Source organism: Thalassophryne amazonica, chromosome 2 (genome assembly GCF_902500255.1).
Source record: "Thalassophryne amazonica chromosome 2, fThaAma1.1, whole genome shotgun sequence".
NCBI lineage: Eukaryota > Metazoa > Chordata > Actinopteri > Batrachoidiformes > Batrachoididae > Thalassophryne > Thalassophryne amazonica.
In genome coordinates this window covers 106,603,079-106,618,124 of record NC_047104.1, presented here as the reverse complement: position 1 = coordinate 106,618,124, position 15,046 = coordinate 106,603,079, and the positions used below count along the sequence as shown (strand labels likewise).

Below are 15,046 nucleotides of genomic sequence, written 5' to 3'. Positions count from 1 at the left end.
TGATTTGGCGCTATGTAAATGAAAATAAATTGAAAAAAATTACTGGAGGAATATACAACAGAACAAGAATGACAAACCAGAATTTATAAATGAGTAGAACCTATGAATGGGAATGATACCAAAACTTTTATTTGGTAAACTGCTGTAAATTGTTCATAACAAACATGAAACACTGCTTTAAATCCTTCAGAAACCCTTGAAACACCCATCTTTTGAACATTACTCCAGAGTCTGCATGCTCTGATGCCACCTTGTGGATCATTAAGGAATGAGTATCCCTATCAAATTTTGAATTTTATATTAAGAGGCTCCAGTCAGCACATGGTCTGGACATGCACTATCATGTTTGTTGCTTATTTTTACAACGGGTACGTGTGTGTGTGTGTATGTGTGTGTGTGTGTGTGTGTGTGTGTGTGTGTGTGTGTGTGTGTGTGTGTGTGTGTGTGTGTGTGGGAGGGTGGATCACATCATCTGAAATTATCTCTTGAAGTAGCTGCTGTTTCTGGAGCCCTCCCCTCAAAAAACAAACAAACAAACAAACAAACAAACAAACAAACAAACAAGCAAGCAAACAAAAAAAAATACATGAATTACTTTTTTAATAGCAGTTGCTTAATTTATTGCTTTGAGCATCTCAAGAACTAATCATTTTCTCAACCAACCTTTTTTCATGTTTTGAATATTTCATAACAGTGAAAATCATTTTGAGAAGTAATCCAAAGATGCTTTTTCTTTTGTTTCGCAGCAGAGTCATGTCTTCCAAGCAAGCCACGTCTCCTTTTGCATCTGTGGTCGATGGGGACGATGCCATGAGCAAGGAACACTTGTCTTGGGAGAAAGAGGACAGCACAGAGGCTCACGGCACGCCGCAGCTTCCGCTGCACAGCCTGCTGCACAGCAAAACCCACCCAGATGAAATGCAGCCGCTCAGCAGCGTACCGCCGGAGAGCGACTGGGAAAGCCTGGTGTTGGCCCAACAACGCATGGTGAGATGCACAACAGTCCAACCAGCAACTCACAGTCAGCTGCAGTCTCACAACACCTTTAAAATCTGATGAGCCATGAGGGTGCACGTATACATGCAGTGCCAATACTGCAATCACTCAAGTAGTGTGTTTGCAATGAAAAAAGAGAATAGTTGAAGCAAATTAAAAAGTTAGGGCCCCTTCACAAGTGCAAAGTTTGGTCAACGTCTGGTCGATTATGGTGAAACAGTTCGAAATTAGCGGATCACGAAACATCGCACTGTTGGGCAGGCGTGCATGAGCCCGGTGCGAGAGTTTGTGCATGCGCCGGTGCAGGGGCGTAGGTTTGCATATGGACCATAGGGACAAGTCACAACCAATATTTTGGGATGGCAAAATAGTCCCTACCAATATTTAGCATTTTTGTTTATATAACAAAATCATTCACTATTTTTCTGCGAACTCGATACTATAATTTTAGTCGTCATGTTTTGTGTTTTCAACGTGCCAGAGTGACAGGGTTACCCATGTTGCAATTTCATTAGCTCACGTTCTTCTCACATGGACGTAAACAAAGTGCATCTCGTGGCAGGCAGTGCTTCATTTGTAAAGTGGGAGGTCCCGGAGCACAGAGGATGGGTGGCTCCGGTGCAGTGTTGCCAGATGTACGATAATTATCGTATTTGTACGATAGTTGTGCCCTCTGTACGATGTATGATCAATAATGGGAAAAAATCCAATATGTACGATAATTTCAGTTGGTTGCCCAAACACGCATCTCTCTCTGACACCCAAGAATCATTTTGCAGGCGTTGCACTCAGGCGGCATCAAAGACACACCACACACAGGGCTGCTGCTGGCTTTCGGCGACCGTCATTTGAAAGCCCGCCCCCTCTCATACAGAGTAATGAGTTCCATCCAATCTGTGCCGTGACAGGAAGATTCCCCAGCCATCTTTTTTTTTCGAAACTTTATTTCAACAAATGCAATAACAAACGAACAAAACACAAGAGCAAAGAGATATACAAGAAAAATAAAAAGTTCAAGTTCCTTATGGAGGTGTCAACATTTTTTCTGTGTTCAACAAAATCTGCACAAGTGTCCATGGCATCGGATGACGACAGCGACCTCGAGGTTGAATTCGACTCTTTCTAGTCTGGTAATTAACACGTTTGTGTCCCTTCACAGAAAAAAAAAATGTTTCTAGTCTGGTAGTGCATTTGCGTTCTTTTTGTGCCATAGTTTCCCCATTACTATAATTACTGTTTAAAAATGTGACATAAAATTCTTTGTAAATTTAAAAAAAGAAACTAAAATAGCTACGTTGTAAGCGTTTTGTTTGTGTACGATAATTTCTCCCAAAATACGATCATTTTGAGGTTTTGGTACGATAGTTTCATATTTCATATCTGGCAACACTGCTCCGGTGCAGAAAAGCAAGAAGGGCGGGGGGGCTGGAGAACAATGCTGTGCGCCACATTTAAAATAAACTTCACACCCACACAAACACGCACACACACCTTCACAAATCAATCAATCAATCAACTTTTTTCTTGTATAGCGCCAAATCACAACAAACAGTTGCCCCAAGGCGCTCCACATTGCAAGGCAAGGCCATACAATAATTATGAAACACAGTCTACGTCTAAAGCAACATAACCAAGGGATGGTCCAGGGTCACCCGATCCAGCCCTAACTATAAGCCTTAGCGAAAAGGAAAGTTTTAAGCCTAATCTTAAAAGTAGAGAGGGTATCTGTCTCCCTGATCTGAATTGGGAGCTGGTTCCACAGGAGAGGAGCCTGAAAGCTGAAGGCTCTGCCTCCCATTCTACTCTTACAAACCCTAGGAACTACAAGTAAGCCCGCAGTCTGAGAGCGAAGCGCTCTAATGGGGTAATATGGTACTATGAGGTCCCTAAGATAAGATGGGACCTGATTATTCAAAACCTTATAAGTAAGAAGAAGAATTTTAAATTCTATTCTAGCATTAACAGGAAGCCAATGAAGGGAGGCCAACACGGGTGAGATATGCTCTCTCCTGCTAGTCCCCGTCAGTACTCTAGCTGCAGCATTCTGAACCAACTGAAGGCTTTTTAGGGAACTTTTAGGACAACCTGATAATAATGAATTACAATAGTCCAGCCTAGAGGAAACAAATGCATGAATTAGTTTTTCAGCATCACTCTGAGACAAGACCTTTCTGATTTTAGAGATATTGCGTAAATGCAAAAAGGCAGTCCTACATATTTGTTTAATATGCGCTTTGAATGACATATCCTGATCAAAAATAACTCCAAGATTTCTCACAGTATTACTAGATATCAGGGAAATGCCATCCAGAGTAACGATCTGGTTAGACACCATGCTTCTAAGATTTGTGGGGCCAAGTACAATAACTTCAGTTTTATCTGAGTTTAAAAGCAGGAAATTAGAGGTCATCCATGTCTTTATGTCTGTAAGACAATCCTGCAGTTTAGCTAATTGGTGCGTATCCTCTGGCTTCATGGATAGATAAAGCTGGGTATCATCTGCGTAACAATGAAAATTTAAGCAATACCGTCTAATAATACTGCCCAAGGGAAGCATGTATAAAGTGAATAAAATTGGTCCTAGCACAGAACCTTGTGGAACTCCATAATTAACTTTAGTCTGTGAAGAAGATTCCCCATTTACATGAACAAACTGTAATCTATTAGACAAATATGATTCAAACCACCGCAGCACAATACCTTTAATACCTATGACATGCTCTAATCTCTGTAATAAAATTTTATGGTCAACAGTATCAAAAGCAGCACTGAGGTCCAACAGAACAAGCACAGAGATAAGTCCACTGTCCGAAGCCATAAGAAGATCATTTGTAACCTTCACTAATGCTGTTTCTGTACTATGATGAATTCTAAAACCTGACTGAAACTCTTCAAATAGACCATTCCTCTGCAGGTGATCAGTTAGCTGTTTTACAACTACCCTCTCAAGAATCTTTGAGAGAAAAGGAAGGTTGGAGATTGGCCTATAATTAGCTAAGATAGCTGGGTCAAGTGATGGCTTTTTAAGTAATGGTTTAATTACTGCCACCTTAAAGGCCTGTGGTACATAACCAACTAACAAAGATAGATTGATCATATTTAAGATTGAGCATTAAATAATGGTAGGACTTCCTTGAGCAGCCTGGCAGGAATGGGGTCTAATAAGCATGTTGATGGTTTGGATGAAGTAACTAATGAAAATAACTCAGACAGAACAATCGGAGAGAAAGAGTCTAACCAAATACCGGCATCACTGAAAGCAGCCAAAGATAACGATACATCTTTGGGATGGTTATGAGTAATTTTTTCTCTAATAGTCAAAATTTTGTTAGCAAAGAAAGTCATGAAGTCATTACTAGTTAAAGTTAATGGAATACTCAGCTCAATAGAGCTCTGACTCTTTGTCAGCCTGGCTACAGTGCTGAAAGAAACCTGGGGTTGTTCTTATTTTCTTCAATTAGTGATGAGTAGAAAGATGTCCTAGCTTCACGAAGGGCTTTCTTATAGAGCAACAAACTCTTTTTCCAGGCTAAGTGAAGATCTTCTAAATTAGTGAGACGCCATTTCCTCTCCAACTTACGGGTTATCTGCTTTAAGCTACGAGTTTGTGAGTTATACCACGGAGTCAGACACTTCTGATTTAAAGCTCTCTTTTTCAGAGGAGCTACAGCATCCAAAGTTGTCTTCAATGAGGATGTAAAACTATTGACAAGATACTCTAACTCCCTTACAGAGTTTAGGTAGCTACTCTGCTCTGTGTTGGTATATGACATTAGAGAACATAAAGAAGGAATCATATCCTTAAACCTAGTTACAGCGCTTTCTGAAAGACTTCTAGTGTAATGAAACTTATTCCCCACTGCAGGGTAGTCCATCAGGGTAAATGTAAATGTTATTAAAAAATGATCAGACAAAAGGGAGTTTTCAGGGAATACTGTTAAGTCTTCTATTTCCATACCATAAGTCAGAACAAGATCTAAAATATGATTAAAGTGGTGGGTGGACTCATTTACTTTTTGAGCAAAGCCGATAGAGTCTAATAATAGATTAAATGCAGTGTTGAGGCTGTCATTCTCAGCATCTGTGTGGATGTTAAAATCGCCCACTATAATTATCTTATCTGAGCTAAGCACTAAGTCAGACAAAAGGTCTGAAAATTCACAGAGAAACTCACAGTAACGACCAGGTGGATGATAGATAATAACAAATAAACTGTTTTTTGGGACTTCCAATTTGGATGGACAAGACTAAGATACAAGCTTTCAAATGAATTAAAGCTCTGTCTAGGTTTTTGATTAATTAATAAGCTGGAATGGAAGATTGCTGCTAATCCTCCGCCCCGGCCCGTGCTACGAGCATTCTGACAGTTAGTGTGACTCGGGGGTGTTGACTCATTTAAACTAACATATTCATCCTGCTGTAACCAAGTTTCTGTTAGGCAGAATAAATCAATACGTTGATCAATTATTATATCATTTACCAACAGGGACTTAGAAGAAAGAGACCTAATGTTTAATAGACCACATTTAACTGTTTTAGTCTGTGGTGCAATTGAAGGTGCTATATTATTTTTTCTTTTTGAATTTTTATGCTTAAATAGATTTTTGCTAGTTATTGGTGGTCTGGGAGCAGGCACCGTCTCTACGGGGATGGGGTAATAGGGGGATGGCAGGGGGAGAGAAGCTGCAGAGAGGTGTATAAGACCACAGCTCTGCCTCCTGGTCCCAACGCTAGACAGTCACAGTTTGGAGGATCCCAAAAAATTGGCCAGATTTCTAGAAATGAGAGCTGCTCCCTCTAAAGTGGGATGGATGCCGTCTCTCCTAACAAGACCAGGTTTTCCCCAGAAGCTTTGCCAATTATCAATGAAGCCCACCTCATTTTTTTGGACACCACTCAGACAGCCAGCAATTCAAGGAGAACATGCGGCTAAACATGTCACTCCCGGTCTGATTGGGGAGGGGCCCAGAGAAAACAACAGAGTCCGACATTGTTTTTGCAAAGTTACACACCGATTCAATGTTAATTTTAGTGACCTCCGATTGGCGTAACCGAGTGTCATTACTGCCGACGTGAATTACAATCTTACCAAATTTACGCTTAGCCTTAGCCAGCAATTTCAAATGTCCTTCGATGTCGCCTGCTCTGGCCCCCGGAAGACAATTGACAATGGTTGCTGGTGTCGCTAACTTCACATTTCTCAAAACAGAGTCGCCAATAACCAGAGTTTGATCCTCGGCGAGTGTATCGTCGAGTGGGGAAAAAACGGTTAGAGATGTGAACGGGTTGACGGTGTACACGGGGCTTCTGTTTAGGGCTACGCTTCCTCCTCACAGTCACCCAGTCAGCCTGCCTTCCCGACTGCACGGGGTCTGCCAGGGGGGAACTAACGGCGGCTAAGCTACCTTGGTCCGCACCGACTACAGGGGCCTGGCTAGCTGTAGAATTTTCCACGGTGCGGAGCCGAGCCTCCAATTCGCCCAGCCTGGCCTCCAAAGCTACGAATAAGCTGCACTTATTACATGTACCGTTACTGCTAAAAGAGGCCGAGGAATAACTAAACATTTCACACCCAGAGCAGAAAAGTACGGGAGAGACAGGAGAAGCCGCCATGCTAAAACGGCTAAGAGCTAGTAGCTACGCTAAGCTAGCGGATTCCCAAACAGGGAATCCGACACTAGACAGGCTGTGGAGCAGCACAGGTAACGCACGACAACAGTGCTAAAATAAAATAAAAATCCACTAGACAGGCTGTGGAGCAGCACAGGTAACGCACAACAACAGTGCTAAAAAATAAAATAAAATAAAAATAAAAATCCACTGGACAGGCTGTGGAGCAGCACAGGCAACGCACGACAACAGTGCTAAAACAAAATAAAAATCCACTAGACAGGCTGTGGAGCAGCACAGGTAACGCACAACAACAGTGCTAAAACAAAATAAAAATCCACTAGACAGGCTGTGGAGCAGCACAGGTAACGCACAACAACAGTGCTAAAAAATAAAATAAAATAAAAATAAAAATCCACTGGACAGGCTGTGGAGCAGCACAGGCAACGCACGACAACAGTGCTAAAACAAAATAAAAATCCACTAGACAGGCTGTGGAGCAGCACAGGTAACGCACGACAACAGTGCTAAAATAAAATAAAAATCCACTAGACAGGCTGTGGAGCAGCACAGGTAACACACAACAACAGTGCTAAAAAATAAAATAAAATAAAAATAAAAATCCACTGGACAGGCTGTGGAGCAGCACAGGCAACGCACGACAACAGTGCTAAAACAAAATAAAAATCCACTAGACAGGCTGTGGAGCAGCACAGGTAACGCACGACAACAGTGCTAAAATAAAATAAAAATCCACTAGACAGGCTGTGGAGCAGCACAGGTAACGCACAACAACAGTGCTAAAAAATAAAATAAATAAAAATAAAAATCCACTGGACAGGCTGTGGAGCAGCACAGGCAACGCACGACAACAGTGCTAAAACAAAATAAAATCCACTAGACAGGCTGTGGAGCAGCACAGGTAACGCACAACAACAGTGCTAAAACAAAATAGAAATCCACTAGACAGGCTGTGGAGCAGCACAGGTAACGCACAACAACAGTGCTAAAACAAAATAAAAATCCACTAGACAGGCTGTGGAGCAGCACAGGTAACGCACAACAACAGTGCTAAAACAAAATAAAAATCCACTAGACAGGCTGTGGAGCAGCACAGGTAACGCACGACAACAGTGCTAAAACAAAATAAAAATCCACTAGACAGGCTGTGGAGCAGCACAGGTAACGCACAACAACAGTGCTAAAACAAAATAAAAATCCACTGGACAGGGTGTGGAGCAGCACAGGCAACGCACGACAACAGTGCTAAAACAAAATAAAAATCCACTAGACAGGCTGTGGAGCAGCACAGGTAACGCACGACAACAGCGCCCAAAAAAATAAAATCAAAATCAAAATCCACTGGACAGGCTGTGGAGCAGCACAGGTAACGCACGACAACAGTGGTAAAAAATAAAATAAAAATCCACTGGACAGGCTGTGGAGCAGCACAGGTAACGCACGACAACAGTGCTAAAAAAAAATAATAAAATAAATAAATAAAATAAAATAATAAAATAAAAATCCACTGGACAGGCTGCGGAGCAGCACAGGTAACACACGACAACAGTGCCAAAAAAAATAAAATCAAAATCAAAATCCACTGGACAGGCTGTGGAGCAGCACAGGTAACGCACAACAACAGTGCTAAAAAATAAAATAAAAATCCACTAGACAGGCTGTGGAGCAGCACAGGTAACACACGACAACAGTGCCAAAAAAAATAAAATCAAAATCAAAATCCACTGGACAGGCTGTGGAGCAGCACAGGTAACGCACAACAACAGTGCTAAAAAATAAAATAAAAATCCACTAGACAGGCTGTGGAGCAGCACAGGTAACGCACAACAACAGTGCTAAAAAATAAAATAAAATAAAAATAAAAATCCACTGGACAGGCTGTGGAGCAGCACAGGCAACGCACGACAACAGTGCTAAAAAATAAAATAAAATAAAAATAAAAATCCACTGGACAGGCTGTGGAGCAGCACAGGTAACGCACAACAACAGTGCTAAAAAATAAAATAAAATAAAAATAAAAATCCACTGGACAGGCTGTGGAGCAGCACAGGTAACGCACAACAACAGTGCTAAAAAATAAAATAAAATAAAAATAAAAATCCACTGGACAGGCTGTGGAGCAGCACAGGCAACGCACGACAACAGTGCTAAAACAAAATAAAAATCCACTAGACAGGCTGTGGAGCAGCACAGGTAACGCACGACAACAGCGCTAAATAAAAATCCACTGGACAGGTTATGGAGCAGCACAGGTAACGCACGACAACAGCGCCCAAAAAAATAAAATAAAAATCAAAATCCACTGGACAGGCTGTGGAGCAGCACAGGTAACGCACGACAACAGTGGTAAAAAATAAAATAAAAATCCACTGGACAGGCTGTGGAGCAGCACAGGTAACGCACAACAACAGTGCTAAAAAATAAAATAAAAATCCACTGGACAGGCTGTGGAGCAGCACAGGTAACGCACGACAACAGTGCTAAAAAAAAAAAATAAAAAAAAAATAAATAAATAAATAAAAAAAACAAAATAAAATAAAATAATAAAATAAAAATCCACTGGACAGGCTGCGGAGCAGCACAGGTAACACACGACAACAGTGGTAAAAAATCAAATAAAAATCCACTGGACAGGCTGTGGAGCAGCACAGGTAACACACAACAACAGTGCCAAAAAACAAAACAAAAATCCACTGAACAGGCTGTGGAGCAGCACAGGTAACACACGACAACAGTGGTAAAAAATAAAATAAAAATCCACTGGACAGGCTGTGGAACAGCACAGGTAACGCACGACAACAGTGCTAAAAAATAAAATAAAAATCCACTGAACAGGCTGTGGAGCAGCACAGGTAACACACGACAACAGTGCTAAAAATAAAATAAAATCCACTGGACAGGCTGTGGAGCAGCACAGGTAACACACGACAACAGTGGTAAAAAATAAAATAAAAATCCACTGGACAGGCTGTGGAGCAGCACAGGTAACACACGACAACAGTGGTAAAAAATAAAATAAAAATCCACTGGACAGGCTGTGGAGCAGCACAGGTAACACACGACAACAGCGCCAAAAAATAAAATAAAAATCCACTGAACAGGCTGTGGAGCAGCACAGGTAACGCACGACAACAGTGCTAAAATAAAATAAAAATCCACTAGGCAGGCTGTGGAGCAGCACGACAACAGTGCTAAAAAATAAAATAAAAATAAAAACGAAAGCGTTAGCAAGCTAGTTAGCTTGCCAACGCTGATGAAGGTTAGCTGATAAAAAATGACACTAACATCCTGCCTTTTCCTCAAAAATTACTACATTTATGTTTGCTGTCTGTCTCTGTACTTTTCTGTCACTTTTGCGCTCTTTTTCATACTTTCCCTTGTTTCAAAAGTCACCAAACGCACTGTTGGAAAGCATGGGTTCTTGGCTTGCTGTCAAATTTTTCAGAGTGAGGGCTTATATGAGAATTTACGGTAATGAGAATCAGCGGCGCACTAGTTTTTTTTTTTTTTTCTCAGCGGCGCACTAGTGTGAAACTTCCGTGTTTTTCCTCTGCGTTATGACATCACAGGCTTACGTTTACCGTAATACACCATATATATCATTGGAAATCGTTTTTTTTTTTTTTTTTTTTTGGCAAATTAGGTTGCTAGATACCTACAACTGCATTATTGATGAAGAGAATAGATTATACATCTTGGTTGCAAAAACTTTTTTTTTTTTTTGTTAGCTCCACAAGTATTTTTTTGTTGTCTTGTTCTCTCAGGTGTAGGCCTATAGAATAGATTAGTGATTTTGGGTGCAATTTTGTTATTTAAGCTATTTGTTTGTTTGCCTACACACTTAATAATGTAAATAAAGTGTTAAATATTAATAAAGTGTCATCATATGTTATGTATTATGCTGTACTTGTGTGTCTAATGGTCTGAGTGGGTTAGGGGGTGGTGGTGGGCAGGGGGGCCAGGGGGGTATTGTCCCTACCAAAGCTGAGACCAAACCTACGCCCTTGCGCCGGTGTCTATCGAGCAGGAACAGTGCCAGGTGCACATGGCGCCGCTTATGTGAATGAAATAAAAACCAGCCTGGTACATGTGGAACCACATCGTACCGCTTATGTGGAATAAATAAAAAAATAAAAACCAGCCAGTACCTGTGGGACCACATCACACCACTTATGTGGAATAATAAAAAAAAGAAAAGAAAGAAAAAACACACCACCCGGGATGCAAACCTGTGCCTTTCAAAAGCTTTGATTGCCAGCCAGCAACTTTACCACTGAGCTGCGGGAAGCTGCCTCATATCAGGAAGGACATGGAAGTATTACAAAAAAAAACAAAACAAAAAAAACACCCCACCATATAAAACCGCTGCATTTATCAAGCGAGCAATACAAATATGATCCGTCTGTTCATCTGTAGATGACCCATGGTCACAGACATACACAGACTCATGAAATAAAATGATATGAATGAGAAGCAGTGTGCTTTGATGTCCACAACTACTGGTTTGATGTGTCCAGTCGGCTGCGCGCTTCCTGCCCGACACACGCATCATGTGGAAGAGAGCTCACGTGGGTGACGTGACGGTCACATCACCCACTGCATGTTCTGATCTGATGGCCCATTTCAACCTGGCAGGCTGTCAGTGCCCGCTCCGTGCGCGCGCTCGCTGGCTGCAGCTTGTCACCACCGTGATATATGTTTTTATATATGTCCACGTAAATACAGCAATCAGACACATGCGCCTCACAGTGGACAGTTGGTAGTCCATGTCTGTCCAAACACAGTAGGTGTTGTGTAGCTGGAATGTTCAGAATGACAGATCACCACAGCTGCTTCTGTCGGCGACCGACTCTCCTGTCAGTTCAGTGCACAGATCAAAGTCACACTTGTGGGGCACTTAGACAAATTTCACTGCCAGCACAACAGTGATTATCTGCTGACTGTTGTTATGTTAATAGTGCAAATGGCCACACATTTTCTAAGTGCCATGCGAGTGGTGTTAGATGTGCATACGTGTCACCTGGAATTTGGCCGACACCTGCCGTGAGAGGGTTCCATGGGCTTGCACAGCGCAAACTCTGTTTTTCAGCCGCTGGTGTGCGCAAAGATTTGTAGCAACAGGTGTACAAGGTGTTAGAGGCAGGGACAATTTCACACAGTTTGCACATGATTCCCGCGTCATGCGCACTAAGTGCGCACTTCGTCCAAACATCGCACTATGTGTGAAAGGCCCCTTAGAGTTGATCTAACTTACTAACTTAAGTTCAAACAACTTAATTCATTCAGGTGTTGTCAATTGAAACAACTTTTTAAGTAGTTTTTTTTTCAGTGTAATTTCAGCAACATTTCCTTCAAACATAATGAGAACAATTTCGAAATAGGCGACATACTCATGTTAACACTGATTGTGTTATGTAACTGAACAAATGTTGTTTTTAATTTGGAAACAGGATTTTTCATTTGATAAGTGATAGCTTATTGAATGAAGACAGATAACTCTTTTTTTTTTGGTTTCCTTTTTTGCTCAAGTAGAAATGTTGGACATTTTTTAGTTGACCCACTAATAAAGAAAGAATAAATACTCAAATGCTGCATGCCCAAAACCTTTGCACGGTAATATACATAGTGAAAGGAGAGGGGTTGTCAAGCAGCAGTTACTGCCATTAAAACCCACTAACTCTGTTTCCCTCGCGACCCTGTGACCCCAAACTTCCCTTGCCATTAAAACCAGTCTTAGATCAAACAAAACAAATAAAAAAACAGGGAATATTTTTCATCATAAAAAATTTTTGTTCATGTTCTTAAATTCCTCAGATAAAAATTCCAAAACTCCAAGCCACCTTTGTGGTAGAAATACTTTCACACATTGAAGAGAAGCAACATAAAATTAAAATGAACTTGTAAAGACATTTAGCAGAACCGTTGCAAAAATTGAAGACATAAGAACTTATTGTCCATACATGAGAATTTATTTTATTTCCACTTCTTCCCTCATACTCTGAAACCTTGGCGTTCTTCAGGTATCGGCAGCTCCACACACAAAAGCATCTGTTATTATTCAGATAAAATGTGTCATTGCTGAAGTCTGCCTCCCTAATTGCATTTTTGCTATTATGAAAGAAAACATCTGCAGTTTGCATGCTGTTTTTCTTGTTGTGTTTAAGTTACATCTTCATTCAAACCCCAGACTCTGTGTTCAAAGTGTGGAGGTGCTTTGATATGTGTGGAGTGAAGAAAAGCAGAGGCTCGTGCGTGCTCGAGACAGGGAGGCAGGTGGTCATCTGTGACAGACGGCTCTTTGGTAAAGAAACCCCGAGGGCCTCTGAAGTAGCTTTACAGTTTGCCACAGAGACCCTCAGCACCTCTGTAGCACCCCCCCCCCCCCCCCCAGCCACACACACACACACACACACACACACACACACACACACACACACACACACACACACACACACACACACACACACACACACACACACACACACACACACACACGCGCATACACAAGCACAAGAAGCACATGTACCAAACTCCTCCTTAGGATGGTGTGGTGGTCTGTGCTCACACATGAAAACTTGTACAACAAAGAAAAAATTTCTATGAACGGATTTGTTCATGATTGCTGTATATGACTGATTTTAGCAAACCTTCCATATTCATACAGTTTTTCTTGTATTTTTACTTTTTTGTAGGTTAGGATAAAATTTTGAGTGGTGCATACCCAACCCGATCTCACGCCTAGTTTGTGATGGCATTATGTAAAGTGAATTGATCTAGTTTGTAATACCATCATGAAATATAGTTGACTTTCATGAGGGCATTTGAGGTTATGGTTATGGTTAGGGGTAAAGTTAGACAGCAACAGGTTTCACAATGTAATGTACTACATTTTTTGATGTATCACAAAAAAAAGGAAAAAAGACTAGGCTGTCCATACCTGTCACAGGACCTTGTCTGCTGCCATCCAAACCAAACACATTATTTTATATATATATATATATATATATATATATAGAGAGAGAGAGAGAGAGAGAGAGAGAGAGAGAGAGAGAGAGAGAGAGAGAGAGAGAGAGAGAGAGATACGAGGTCTGTCCATAAAGTATAGGTCCTTTTTATTTTTTTCACAAACTATATGGATTTCATTCATATGTTTTTACGTCAGACATGCTTGAACCCTCGTGCGCATGCGTGAGTTTTTCCACGCCTGTCGGTGACGTCATTCGCCTGTGAGCACTCCTTGTGGGAGGAGTCGTCCAGCCCCTCGTCGGAATTCCTTTGTCTGAGAAGTTGCTGAGAGACTGGCGCTTTGTTTGATCAAAATTTTTTCTAAACCTGTGAGACACATCGAAGTGGACATGGTTCGAAAAATTAAGCTGGTTTTCAGTGAAAATTTTAACGGCTGATGAGAGATTTTGAGGTGACACTGTCGCTTTAAGAACTTCCCACAGCGTCATCAGCCTGTTTCAAGCTGAAAACCTCCACATTTCAGGCTCTATTGATCCAGGACGTCGTGAGAGAACAGAGAAGTTTCAGAAGAAGTCGGTTTCAGCATTTTATCCGGATATTCCACTGTTAAAGGAGATTTTTTTAATGAAAGACGTGCGGAGCGGCGGCACAGGAAAAACACCTCCGTGTTGATAACCATTTGTAAAATCCAGGCGGCTTTTGATGGCTTTCAGTGGAGTGAGTATATGAGAAATTGTTTAACAGCTGGACATGTTCCAACTTGTCCTTAAGGCTTCCAACAGAGGTGTTTTTCCTGTGGCGGAGGAAAAAAATCTCCTTTAACAGTGGAATATCCGGATAAAATGCTGAAACCGACTTCTTCTGAAACTTCTCTGTTCTCTCACGACGTCCTGGATCAATAGAGCCTGAAATGTGGAGGTTTTCAGCTTGAAACAGGCTGATGACGCTGTGGGAAGTCCTTAAAGCGACAGTGTCACCTCAAAATCTCTCATCAGCCGTTAAAATTTTCACTGAAAACCAGCTTAATTTTTCGAACCATGTCCACTTCGATGTGTCTCACAGGTTTAGAAAAAATTTTGATCAAACAAAGCGCCAGTCTCTCAGCAACTTCTCAGACAAAGGAATTCCGACGAGGGGCTGGACGACTCCTCCCACAAGGAGTGCTCACAGGCGAATGACGTCACCAACAGGCGTGGAAAAACTCACGCATGCGCACGAGGGTTCATGCATGTCTGACGTAAAAACATATGAATGAAATCCATATAGTTTTTGAAAAAAATAAAAAGGACCTATACTTTATGGACAGCCCTCGTATATATAGATTCATCATTTCACAATTTACCCCCCCCCCCCCCCCCCCCCGCTCCACATCCAGGACTGTAGGGTAGGTGATCCTCTTACAGTTAACTCCCTTTTGGGTGTTGGTGGGATTGGCACTCAAGCCACTACACTA

At 41.5% G+C, this 15,046-nt stretch overlaps 1 protein-coding gene across 5 annotated transcripts in view; it reads left to right on the top strand.

Annotated features, from left to right (window-relative positions):
• The window catches only part of sox6 (SRY-box transcription factor 6), a 419,745-nt gene that overhangs the window by 144,927 nt on the left and 259,772 nt on the right, over window positions 1–15,046 (top strand). For all 5 annotated transcript variants that reach the window (XM_034191205.1, XM_034191199.1, XM_034191191.1 and 2 more), the window contains one exon: window positions 747–987. In XM_034191205.1, coding sequence (XP_034047096.1) covers window positions 754–987 — 234 coding nt within the window. In that variant the 5' untranslated portion in view covers window positions 747–753. The remainder of the gene's footprint in view (window positions 1–746; window positions 988–15,046) is intronic.